This window comes from Nothobranchius furzeri, chromosome 11 (assembly GCF_043380555.1).
Source record: "Nothobranchius furzeri strain GRZ-AD chromosome 11, NfurGRZ-RIMD1, whole genome shotgun sequence".
Taxonomy (NCBI): Eukaryota; Metazoa; Chordata; class Actinopteri; order Cyprinodontiformes; family Nothobranchiidae; genus Nothobranchius; species Nothobranchius furzeri.
In genome coordinates this window covers 56,108,511-56,122,117 of record NC_091751.1, presented here as the reverse complement: position 1 = coordinate 56,122,117, position 13,607 = coordinate 56,108,511, and the positions used below count along the sequence as shown (strand labels likewise).

Below are 13,607 nucleotides of genomic sequence, written 5' to 3'. Positions count from 1 at the left end.
TAAATTTGAAATATTATTTCTTGTTAGCATGAAATAAAAAGCAGATTCCAACAAATCAAACTGAATTTCTGATAGACAACACAGCCTGGTGTCCATTTGAAGGTTGAAGATGACAAGTTGCATGCAGAGGAAGAAACGCCCAAATTATTCCAATTTTTAATTAAGAATTTAGAGGATGCATTCAAACAAAAAAAAAAGAAGTAAAATCAAAGCTACTGCTAAAAAACTGCGATGCAGTCAGGATGGGGAGCACGATGAGTCATAGCCTAATCTGTCTCACCACTTATCAACTGCTGGATTTTTTCCTATACTTTCACTAACTACATGTGATTGCCACATTTCTTTATAGAATAGGAAGAAAAAAACTTCCTGGTGCAGCCAACATGTTTAAAACAAGAAGTTAGAAATAATGTAGGATGAAGGCCTGTCAAGTATTGACTAACTTGGACATGATTATGTATTTCTATGTAGAAATACCACAGACGTACTAGTACCACTACTCTTTTCTTTGTTTTTAATATCATCTTGTCTTTCCAACTTTAGGTGGAGGATGAAGACCTTAACTTTGATGAAAAAACACAGAAGTTCTTTGTCTTGATGAAGCCTTCAGGTGTATTAAAAAACAGTGGGCTCCCTATGAAATGTGACAGAGCATGATAGGTTATGATGGTTCATTATCGCTGTGGCAGCAAATCAGGGTCCTATAGACAGGGGAGTCAAGTTAGGTTGATTCTAAAGCCGGGCGTACACTGTGCGACTTTTTCACTCGTAGCACTCAGCTTCAGCTCAAACTGTACGACTTCCTCGCAGGGCAGATCTCACGAGTCATGCACTCACTGCACGACCCAGTTCTCGGATGCGACCTGACTGCTCACACTGTACGTCTGGTAGCAACACGTCGGCCCTAAAAATATGCTAAAAATAGCAGTTTTTACACAACACGTCAGACTTTTTTGTCTTGCCTGTTGTCCTTCAGGAGAGCTGCAGGAGGACACACAGGGATTTATGGGGGTTGGATGAGGAAAACGAAATAAAGAAAGTAAATCTGTGTTTTGTGATCAGTTTAATTTGACATGAACACGACAAACACGCTTTCTTGACAATATTTGTGAGTAAAAAAACGTGTAGAAATAAAAACGAACAGCGTGTGTTATTAGGGAAATAGCGAACGAGCAGAGTTGATGCAGGATTGTGCATGCGCCGTGAGAGGTTCTGATACATTTTGGGTCGCAGCTGCTCGCAGCGCCGCTTCAACAGTGCGATACCCTCACGAGGGACGAGCGAAATATTAAACACGCCAGAAGTCCGTGCGACCTCACGACTGTTGATCGGTAGCAGGTCACGTGGTGTTAATCGCCTCTCGTAACCCCCTGTACACTACACGACTGCTCGGCGCAAAACTCGCCCCGATCTCGTGGATTCTCGCACGACTGGAAAATCGGATCAGAAAAGTGAAAAAGTCGCACAGTGTATGCCCGGCTTAAGGGCCCATGACTGACAAATGGCCCAACAATGTTTTTATTTTTATTAATTTACAATAAATCATGAATTTTGCATAGGGCCCAAAATCCCTGGTGGCGCCCCTGAATATAGGTAGAGCTTGGTGCCATATCCATGATGTTGAGCATGCATGCACCAGCATGGTTTGGTCATCAACAATATTATAAAGATATTAAATTTTCAGAAAAAAGTTCAAGTATTTCTAGGAGAAATTTTCCACAACAGCATAAAATACAAATAACCTTCATAAACCTGTTAAAATGTTGTCTTTTCATTCTTAAAATAGTGAATTTATTCTATCAAATACTGTTGGATCAGTTTTTGGAATTAATGAAATTATTAAAATAGCTTAAAACAAATTCATCAAAGCAAAAATAAACCAGATTTCATGTATTCCTGCGAGTACCTAACAGTCATATTACGGGTCAATATAAGACAGGAAGTCCTCCTTGTCTTCTTGTTGTAAGCTTACAGCGCTGGCAGCTGCTGGACTGGGTCCTTCTAGGAGACTTTTCTCCAAAGCTGCATCCTGTGTGCTGAGCTCCTCTCCTTTGGTCATCACAAACACAAAATATTCAAAACCTTCTCCATAGCTCTGATGTCTGATGGACCAGTCATACTCAGAGCGGGCGTAGAGGCGTTTTCTGAAGAAGGGCTGGGCAAACGTGATGGAGACGAAGCGACCTCCAGGTTTCAGGCAGCGACTGATCTATGAAACAAAAGGCAAATAAAGAGGGGAGATACAATTACATGTGGTGTTTGCAACACGGCACCCAAGTAAAACCATACATTTCATAATTTGACAAACACTTCAGCATATTTGTTCTTTATTAAAAGAGGGTTAGGGTGATTATACGGTGAAATAATCTTCCTAATTAAACATTAGAACCCAGAATCTGTCAGGAAGTGGAATTTATTTTGTGGCTTCAGTAGTTTTAACTATTTTATGATCTAAACTTTCTACTAAATCTAGAGATAAAACACCAAATAGCGGGTTTGTCAAAGGCAGTAATTGTGCAGAAGTGTTTAAGTAATAGTTGTCAGTTATCAGTAGCAATGTGCAGCTTCAGGTCAAGACTGTAATTGCCTACTTGTTACACCATTATGAAACCTCGGAGGTTAATCTGTTGTCTTCACAGACTGTCAGAGCTATAAAAATATGACCCCACTCAGGATAAATCACCTTTTTCTCCCAGGCAGCTTTGAGTCATTTAGTTATGAGTCATCTACCCACCTGCATTTTTATTCATCATATAATGAAACTGACGTGACCTTTTCTGTGTATCTGTCAAATAGCAAAAAATCTCAAATTGGAACCTGTGCCCAGTCAAGAGACTAGTATGACTGATTTTTTTAGCCTGTGATGCTGCGGTTGAGCTAGCTGAATCATCAGAAACAACTGTTCTCCTCAGGTAGCAGGTAAAGGCTAGTCAGACAGAGGGGGCGCCAGTTTGGCCTCATAGGAAAGTTACGTACTTTGGTAAAGTTGGCAAGACACTGACGGATTCGACATTTAAGGTCATTTCGAAACATAACATACTTTGGGATCGTGGCAAGGTAGTGAACAAACTACAACCTTTTTATGTCTAAACAACCCGTCCAGCGCGCGACGCGTTTCGAAACTGCTATGTGCAAATATGAACACCACTCTGCAGGTCATGCAGCCAGATCATTAAAAATAATTTAAATATTGAGGTTTTTATTTTCATGTCTTTCAGAGGGAAATTTCGAGTATATGTATAGAGAGTAAATTTCATAATACTGCCGTAAAGTTCATGCTTAAAAAAATGTGGTATTCGTTTTGCTCTGTGTTATTAGCGGACTGTAAAAGGGGTTGACAGAAAGAGGCAGAATGCCCCAGTGTCCTGAAGCATAGACATTTGTCTCCGCAGTACAGCCTGTTCAAGGTTACACAGGCAGACCGTGAGAGTGGCCATCAAGGCGCTCATTTATTGGCTTTCATATATTGTGTTTATGTGTTTCAGAGACATTTTAACATGGCCAAATTTGTACTTCCTTCTCTTCCACCTTTTCATGCAGTCTCCACCTCCAAACCCACATTTCCCATAATTCCACAAACACTTGCTGCGTATCTTTGAACTCTTTCATTCACGGGTGTACAAATGTATATGTATTTGGACTTTTTCCGTGAGACATCCTTCAATCTGCTCCATGTCTGCCGCTTTGGCACTCTTTATTTTTTCAGGGGGAAATTACGTCCTGACCAATCACAAGCTTGCAGTTTCCGTTACTTTCAATGGGCAGGTAAAAATTTGGGCTTGACTCTGTGACCCTCTGCGGGTCTGTCTCAGAGCCTAGTGCCAAGGCATAATGGTGTTGCGTTGACTCAAACGGAGAAGTATAAATTAGACTTAAGTCGTTTATTGCTAGCCTAATAGTAATGTCCCTGTTATATTCTAATTTGTGATTTTTTTAGGATAAAACAATCTACCAAAGTTATAAAACATAAGCCTCCTGAGAGGATAACGGAGCTCAAGAAAACAGTATATAAACATTCACTGGCACACACGTAGAATGCAACCTGACAGAAACATGTAGTTAATCTGAGTTTGGCACAAGGTTTCTGAGACAGAAGTGTGTGGGAGTAAATGGACGCAGTATGCAGAACACTGAGCTGTGTGCAAGAAAGTTTTTGTCTTCTATAAACAGTTTTCACATGTAACATCTAACCAATGTCCCCAGAGACAGATGATATCTAGAAATAACCTTTAAACACAAATCTACAGGAGATAATGACTTCCCACCAGCAGATATACTCTTATCAAAACCATAATACTGAGAGAAACTTGCAACACAATAAAAAATACCAAATAATTCCAGGCTGCAGGTTTACAGTTGCTTTCCATCTGCTGCAATGACAGTTTTTGCATGAAAATTGGCTGTAATTAGCATTTTTAAAATTTATTTATAGAAATGTAACCCTTATGGGTGATAACTGCTGTATAGAACCCCACATTTAAAATGTGCAGCAACTCTTTAGCGAACAGCACATGGGAAGGTAATTATTTACACAAACCAGAACATTATTTGGAATTTGTTCACACATTAGCTTTGTTGTTCATTTGAAGGCTTAATGGCACATTTAGATATTTCAGTTGTGGTTTGATTTCAAGTGTTTTGTTCCAGGCATGACTGCAAAGAGCAAACAAAGGTTCTGCAGAAGTACAGAGTCTGAGAAGAATAAGGAATACTTTTTGGGAATTCCAAAATGATGCATTTTCACAACACTGATTGTTAAATAAAATAGTGGTACTTAGATGTAATGGTTGGTCTTATATCAAAATGTCTATTTTTTTTAGAGAAAAGCTATTATTCCATGAAATAAATATTCCCATTTGGACTGAAAGCTGTTGCAACAGATGCTTTTTTTTTAGAAAGTCCAAAATACCAAAGGGTTCAAATGAAAGCAACTGGACTTCTTTGGTTTCTTTTTTAACAGTTTAGTAAAAAGGTAGTTTTTTTACCTGACATGTTTTGACTAATGCCTCCCGCCATCATCAGAGTTTGCCGGTGTAATGTCCAGAAAGGGTCAATTTTGACTTATATTTTAACCACATAGTGACCCGTCACCTACAGACATAATTCCACTTTCCAGGCGGAGTTGCTACTCTATCTTCTAACACCCAGAATATTCTCCAGTGCTTGTTGACAGTCCATGAGGACAAGATTGTCAAACGTATCTCAGATTGCTGGATTCCACACTCTGAATAAAAAGTGAACTTTTACAACTCATAAGTTAAATAATCATAAATAATCATATGGTTGGATGAACCAGATGTTATATGAATAATAATAATAATAATGATGTTTGAATAATCTGTGCCTAATTCAGTGAAGTTGAAATGAATATTCTTATTATTACATTGATCCATTTTATATTATGATCAGTAATGTTTGATTTAACAAGTGAATCATTATCTACACTCATACACGATGTTCATTAGATGCAAATTCGGGTTAAGGCCATCTCACATTAAGTTAAAAGTGTCACGTTCTGGTTAGGAGGAGTAGGACCCAATATGCAGAGCACCAGACGATATGAGGCAGGAGTTGATATAAAGTAAAAAATCCTTTTATTGTAGGATGAACCAAAATAAATCCAGAGGCATGGAGCCCAAAATCCAGAAATCCAAAAGCAGGCTGAACAAAGCTCAACTAGAGCACAAACTGGGGACTAGACAGGAAGCTCACACAGAGCACCAAAGAACAACGCTGACAAACAACAATGGACCGACAAGAACAATGAGACAAGGAGGGCTTATATAGACAGGGAGGAGCAATTAGGGAAACAGGAAGCAGGTGTGTGGAGTGAGGCTGGAGGGAAGGCAGGTGACAACAATTATCTGGATGGGGAAGAGAACCAGAGGAGGGCAGATAAACCTAACACTATATAAAACACAAAACTAAACCTAAAGACTAAGGGAAGGACTCACACAAACACATACACATACTGACACACACAAACTCATACACACATACAATGAACTGGGGAACAAGAGGCTGGGGCTACAACTTAAGACACACAACAGAGATGCAGACAAAGGACACATGAGGGCGCTAAGAGAACACAAAAGGAGAACCTGGAGTGGGAACTGGGGGAGCTGGGGAACAAAGGGACACAGAACATGACAAAAAGATTCTTTATCCACAAAACAAGAACATCTTGTATCTGGAAGGTGTGGTTTCTGAGGGATATTTGGTAACGCCGACAAACATGTCAAATTCTGATTCGCAGAAATGATAAACTCTAGATTTAAAACTAGAGTGACTGCCCGAGTTACTCAGTTTCCAGCTGACACTCCGAAGTGGCCAATTCGGAACCAGCCTCTTTGGAAACATCTCTTTGACATCCCGTCAAAACTTGTTTGCACGCTGCAAGCTAACACAGCCGCACGACTCCTTAAGAGTCCATCCATCTTAGACGCAACAACCTTCATGCCAGTTGTGACCTGGAGACAACTCGAGACCGGTCTGGTCGTACTGCGGTTTTTTCTACAGACTTCTGTGTCTTGTGGTCCACAATACTTCCTGACATTCCGGATCTGAACGGGGGTCTCCGGTCAGGGTTCATAGACATAACAGATTGCGTCTGATGCTGTTCTATAAATAAACAACTCTCTAGTTTATAGCAGAACAATTTTTTTACACCCAGAACTCACAGTTTCTTCCAGATACAAAGGTTCTGATAAACATCTACTTCACATTCCATCACTACACATACACTCCATCACATATCATTATTCATAGCTTGTCATGTGTTATAATTAGTCTAGAAAATAACGTTTATTTTTAATTATATACTTGACTCTTTTCTGAATTAATACGAAGTGTGTTTATGGTCCCTGAATAAGCAAAGAATCCTAAATTCTTCTGGTTAAACATTCAAAGATCAGTCAGCTTGATATTCTATATTTATATAGAAACATCACATCTTATTGGTCATAATTAAACCCTCCAAATTCACTACCCCGGTGATGGTGGCGTCACTTCCGTTTATCTGCGGGCAGCAGAAGACAATGTCTACGTCCTCCTTGCTGATGACATAGTCCCATCATAATCCAATGTGAATACTCCACCATCTCTTTTCATGGTTTTGTGTCCACGTCTCCTTATTTCTATTGCTTCCTTGATCCATCTTTTGCAGCAAATTAACAGTCTTGTCTTGTAGTGCATTGTCAGAGTGCAGAGCAGCAGGCAGTCAGCTAACCGATGCGAGCGCACTGGCATGTTGGGCGTGAGTAGGTCTGACAAATACGCAGGTGCCAGACCCTTCAGAGCTTTGTAAGCAAAAAGGAAGATCTTAAATTTGACCTTGAACACAACAGCTAGCCAACGAAGTGCGCCAAAACCAGGGTAATGTGGCTATGTCTGCCTATGTTCGTTAAAAATCGTGCTGCAGCATTTTTCACAATCTGCAAACAATTCAGGGCCAAAGCTGGAGTCCTGACTAATAGCGAGTTTGCATAGACGAGCCGAGAGGTGATGAAGGCATGTATCATCGACTCCAAGTGCGACCTTTTCTAAATCAGCTTCATGCGAGCTAAACGACGAAGTTGAAAGAAACACGACCTCATAACTGCATCAATCTGCGGGACCATTGTACACCCACAGCTTATTAACTAGACTCCTATATTCCAGTCGGAACTGACGAACCTAAAAAGTCTTCAAGAAACCAAAGATGTCCAGTTGCCTTCATCTGAACCCTTTAGATTACCATGACATGGATGACTGAGAATCTTAAGTGGAAAGTCCGAAATAGCTTCTTCTCAATAGGTTGTGTTGAATTTAATCTTTTCGCTTCCACACACAGAAAAAAGCAATAAAATACATCCTTAAAAAAAGTTGTTCATTTGGGGAAATAAGAACTAACATTTAATCTAAAATAATAAGACTATAAAAGCATAATAATGTTAATAATATTATTAATTATTTTTAAAATAAGCTCTCTGAAATACTTTTTCTCATTTAAAAACTTTCTTTGCAATTCAAGTGATGACTTATGTTTAAATTAGATATGGGAATGAAAACAGAGCAGTTAATGACTCTTTCTCACTGACGTCTCCAACTTATTTCTGACAACATAAAAAATGATTTATTTACACGATTAAGATGGTTATCAAAGCAGGCCCAGCAAACAGCCCTGATGTGCCTTACAGAGATCACAGAGAGTTCGAAATACTAAACAGGGTTAGTTTGTGTTACTAATTACATGGTCTGTGACTGGAAAACCACAAGTTCCTGATTGTGTTTGCTTATTTGTGACTCTGCACTAATATGCGCTACTTAATAATTGTCTGGTTTAGAAAATGCATTTCAATCTAAATATGAAATGTTCTCTGACACCACACTTTTGAATATTATCGTGCTACTTCAGAAAGCCCCGGTGGCATTAAAGCACATGAATCTGAAATGAGACGCTGCTGCATGGATTCCATGGGAGACTTTATGCTTCAGCACACATCTGATTGTCACGTGTGCACACACACACACACACACACACACACACACACACACACACACACACACACACACAGACGTCACTGTATGGGCTTTTAGTGAGAAGAGAGTCACTCTGAGACGAGCACGTGTATCCTGTTCCTCTCAAGTGATTCACATCCAGCAGATACCAGACTGAGCATGAATTATTTACCCTCTTCTGTGACATAGACGAAACACATCAGGATGGGTAAAGATGTTTTTAGATATAAAACACAAGGTAAAAATAACACTAACGCCAAAACAGAACCAAGCAGAGTGAAGGATGATTCTAGAATGTTGTATCAACTGCAGCATAGAAAAGAAAAACTAATATCAGTCAACGATAATGACAGAGATCCACGACAAACCCAATAAATAAGCAACATTCTCTCCAACATCTTGGATTTGTTTGTAAAGCAAATTTAGTCCAAAGTAGAAATCTTATTTAAACACTGAATTAAGAAATCCTTCAGCATCATTTTGTAGATAAAAAAATGCTTGAAAATCTGTGTGTTGAGACCAGCTTCAAGTCTCAATGTGGATAAGTTAGTAGCAACACAGTGGGTAAAAGATCCCCATTCTCACAGATTCACGCTGTCAAATTTTTCTTTCATCATAAGGCTTACAAACAAAAGTTGAACAAAATAGGTCTTTTTTTATTTGACCACAAACACCATGAAAACATCAGGTCCAATCAGCGTTTTGTTAATACTTGAGAAAGTGGAAGTTTATTGAAGTTAAAGTCCCTTACATGGACAAGCACCATCTTACCCCTGCTTTCCACAGGAGCCGTCAGCTGCACGTTACTGCAGCAGCACGTCTTGCTCACGTAAGCTGCTGCTTGGCCCTTCCCACAAGACGCGAAGCAGCAGGGGAGCAGCTGTCACCGACAGAGCACAAAGTCACACGAGTGACTTTGTCAGTAAACACAACAACAAGCAGGAGAAAATTTCAACATGGCTCCAAAAGGTTTGTGTTTTATGTTCTGTCCGTTTTATAATCGCTAATACGGACCTGAAAAACAAAGGAGACCGCTAGCTAGGTGATAACTTCTCACGGGGCCGCACAGTTAGTAACTTTTTGTTTAAGTAAAGCAACCGGAAGGCAGTATGTTTCTTTATTCTGAAAATCTCGGGAGCTTCGCTCCGTTTCCCCGTCCGATTTCCTGTCTTTCCTTCCCCAAAAATGTCAAACTTGACCCGTTTCAGAGGCGTCGCTCGTAGAAAATAGAACCGGCGCGTAAGGGCCGCGACATGCTGCTCCTGAGACGTGGCCGACTCGCGCTGCTGGCGGCTGCTGACGGCTCCGGTGGAAAAGGTTCTGTTGACCACAGCGGTTCCTATCAGCAGCTATGACGTGCAGCTGATGGCTCCGGTGGAAAGAAGGGGTTACATTGGTGATCTTCTTAGTCCCTACACTCCCAGCAGGTCCCTGAGGTCCAGTGATCAAAGCCTACTGGTTGTGCAACGCACCAGGCTACAGACCAAAGGTGACAGATCATTTGTTGCTGTGGCCCCCAGACTCTGGAACTCTCTACCCCTGAGCCTGAGGTAAGTGGACTCAGTGGTCTCCTTTAAAAAGCAGCTGAAAACTCACCTGTTCAGGCTGACTTTTGTATGACTTTTGTAACCCAGAAGCTAGAACCTTAATGAGGTATTAACTAATTGGCTTACTAATATGATCCATCCTCAATTTAGATAAAATATAAAATATAAATTAAGGAAATTAACAATACTAATTAATAGATATCTAATTAACTAATAGATAATTTCATAATGAAATATTGGAAGGGTGAATAACTAAAATAACGAGTTTAATATTAAACATCGGTTAAAACAAGAATCTTGAACATCACTAACAGAAACAGAAGAGGAAAGCTGTATACTATTGGTCCAGGTGGGAATCTGAAATTTCATTGGCTGAGAGAAATAAGTCCCGCCTCCGCGAAATAAAACCGTGCGACGCAGCTGAGCGAGAGGAGAGACAAACGGCTGTGCAGCACGCAGATACAGAAAGCAAAGACTGAGCGGTTAGAGAGAGAGAGAGAGAGAAAAAAAAAACAACGGTCGAGGCCGTGAAGAACCCTGATTTGGGTGCCGCATAGATAGAGGGAGAGGCGGACTTGACTCCTTCTAATAAGAGCTAGGAACTTGGAACCAACGCGGTGAGTAAAGAAAAAAGAAGAGAAAAAGCTAACGATGCAACTTAAAAAAAAAAGGAAACTTAAATAGCTTATCAAATTAATTCCATTCTTATAGATTTGTGTGGAGACGACAGAGTGAACCAATCCTCTGTAGGAGGGAACCGTTGGAGCGCGTTGGTGAGTGAATGAGATTAAATTCAGTAAATTATTAAATTCAAAAAGCTAATTACAGCAACCGAGGTGACAGCAGTGGGCTGCTAGACGTTAGATCCCAGGAGTTAACATCTCAAACTACCAGTTAACGGTGGTAGGGCATATAGGAGTTAACGGCTCAAACCGCCAGTTAACGGCGGTAGGGCATATGGGATTCCCAGGAGTTAACGGCTCAAACCGCCAGTTAATGGTGGTACGGCCTAGATGTACAAGGTCCTCAGGGGCGTTATAGCTAACGCCATAGAATTAGCAATGCGTCCCTTAACCAAACATTTAATAATAAAAAAAATAGATAAATAAAAATAAATAAAAGCTAACTGATTAGGGAGGAATTATTTTACAAAGGTGGACCAAAGGACCAGAATTTATATTTTGTTGAATTTTGTTATAGAACATTTTATTTATTTATTTATTTATTGTGTTACAGATATACAAGGTGTCACAATGCTGTATAGAAACACAACTAAATGTATCCTTGTTGTCATGAATGTATTTCTTGTTGAATAGTGTAGAGTAATAGAATCTAACTGAGCCTATTGAGCTGAACAATTGTTGTCATATGTAATTATATTTCCAGAGCTACTGAGAATTATTTTAATAGACAATCAAATTGATGTTATGTTAGTTGAACTGTGAACCCAAACATGATTGGCTATGCCAATAGAGTGAAGCATTTGTTTAAGTCTGTAAGACTTTATGCTGTGATGTGACGAGAAGGGTCGATGCCAACTCGCTAACAGTCCTGTTGTTTACAGGCTGGGTTTTTTTTTTCCCTTGGGTTTGATCCCGACTCCTATGATCACTCACTTGGAACGAGAACTGGATTTCTTCCTGACGAGGGAGATGGCGAGCCTTAACCACTGAACGAACCAGGACATCTCAAGTAACTGAAGAGCAGACTGCTCTCTTCTGTGAACAATCTCAACGGTGTGGTAGGAAAAAATCGCACCACCGGACTCTGACTTTCACCCCAAGCGTGGGGATTTGACTTGACGCCGGCTGACTTGTGACTCATATGATCAAATCTCATACCGACCATTTTACTATTGTCGATTGTTTTCATCTGTTTTTGTGTGTTATCTTTATGTGTTATATTTCCCATTATTATTAAAATTTAGTATATAAACCGTTTCATGCTATACCCGTGACTCCAGTCATTCTTAAACAACCTCCAATTCTCCCCGAACCTAATTATTGGCCCATTTGTTTATTTTTCTTTTAATTATCTTATTGTATCCTGTAATCCGGTTACATAAAACTTGGCGAGCCAGCCAGGAGAATTGTAGAGTTGTTACCTTAGCTAACCATTGACTGACATCATAAGAGTGCCTGGAGGTCACAGTGGTTTGCCATTTTGGCATTATTGGTACTTTTGAGTGTTTTAAAATGGAAGTTGTGAAAACAGAAAAGGTCAAAGTTTCAAATGCTGTTTTAATCAGTGGGTTAACTGATACAGACCTTGATAACGAAGTCTTTGGGTTTATGGAAGGATTCGGACCAGTTAACAGGCGCATTAAGTTACCAAACTGTGATCAGATTATTGTGGAGTTTCAACATGAAGCCACTGTTAAGGAATTAAAGAAACAATGTTTACCCTATGACAAACCTTGTACTAGGAACCCAGATGTTTTCTTCCATATTCAAGACCTAGCCAGCGCGTACAGTCTAGAAACTAGCACATCTGCCACTGATGCCTATCTGTCAGAGCTCAGGGACATAGCTGCGCGTAGCAATCAATCATTTAAAGACCTTCTAATGGAGGAACTGGCAAAAATTGGGGAATCTTTAGGAAGGGATACCCATGCATCTGAACCAGTCACTGAACTAGAGCCAATGCTCCATAGTGACCAAGTTACATATTCCCTGCCTTTAACACCAGAAGTTAACTATATGAACAACTCAAAGGACAATTGTCCACCTACAGAGACTGGAAAACAAAACCCTTGCATTCCACCAAATCTTTTAAACACACCTGAGGTTCAGCGAGTTATTGTGGAACACATTGTTAAAAGCAGTGAGGTTATCCCTCCGCCTACTTCACAATACAGACTAAAACCATTCTCAGGGCGAGTTCCACACCCTTCTTTTGAAACTGACTATGATACTTGGCGTAGTAGTGTAGTGTTATGCATAAATGATCCTTCACTCACCAAGTCCCAAATTGTACGAAGAATCGTGGAGAGTCTGTCAGCCCCAGCAGCGAGCATCGTTAAAGCTCTTAGTCCAAAATCCGACCCGGAAACGTACCTTGAACATCTCGATTCAGCTTACGCAGCTGTCGAAGACGGCGACGAGCTCTTTGCTCGCTTCTTAAACACAAACCAGGACAGTGGTGAAAAACCTTCCGATTACTTTCAGAGGTTATACACCTTGTTAAACCTAGTTATTCAGAGGAATGGAATTTCCTCCAGTGACGCCGACCAGCAGCTGCTCAAGCAGTTTTGCAGAGGCTGTTGGGACAGCTCGCTGATTTCAAACCTGCAACTCGAACAAAAGAAAGACAACCCGCCTCATTTTACAGCACTTCTCCTCAAACTGCGCACTGAAGAAGACAAACAGGCTACTAAAGCAGCACGCATGAAACAACACTTAGGGGCACAACGAACTAGAGTGTATTCAAATGTGCAAACAACATGCTCTCAGAGTAAAAACACTTGTGAACTGGAAATAGATGATAACTGTGATGACTTACGCAAACAAATCGCTGAGCTCAGGAGCCAAATTGCACAGCTTAAGGTTAACAACACAGATA

At 40.2% G+C, this 13,607-nt stretch overlaps 1 protein-coding gene across 1 annotated transcript in view; it reads right to left on the bottom strand.

Moving 5' to 3' along the window:
• The window catches only part of ece2a (endothelin converting enzyme 2a), a 157,048-nt gene continuing 143,441 nt past the window's right edge, over positions 1-13,607 (bottom strand). The window contains exon 4 of the mRNA XM_070541713.1: positions 1-2,209. Within this exon, the coding sequence (XP_070397814.1) occupies positions 1,919-2,209 (291 nt within the window). The 3' untranslated portion in view covers positions 1-1,918. The remainder of the gene's footprint in view (positions 2,210-13,607) is intronic.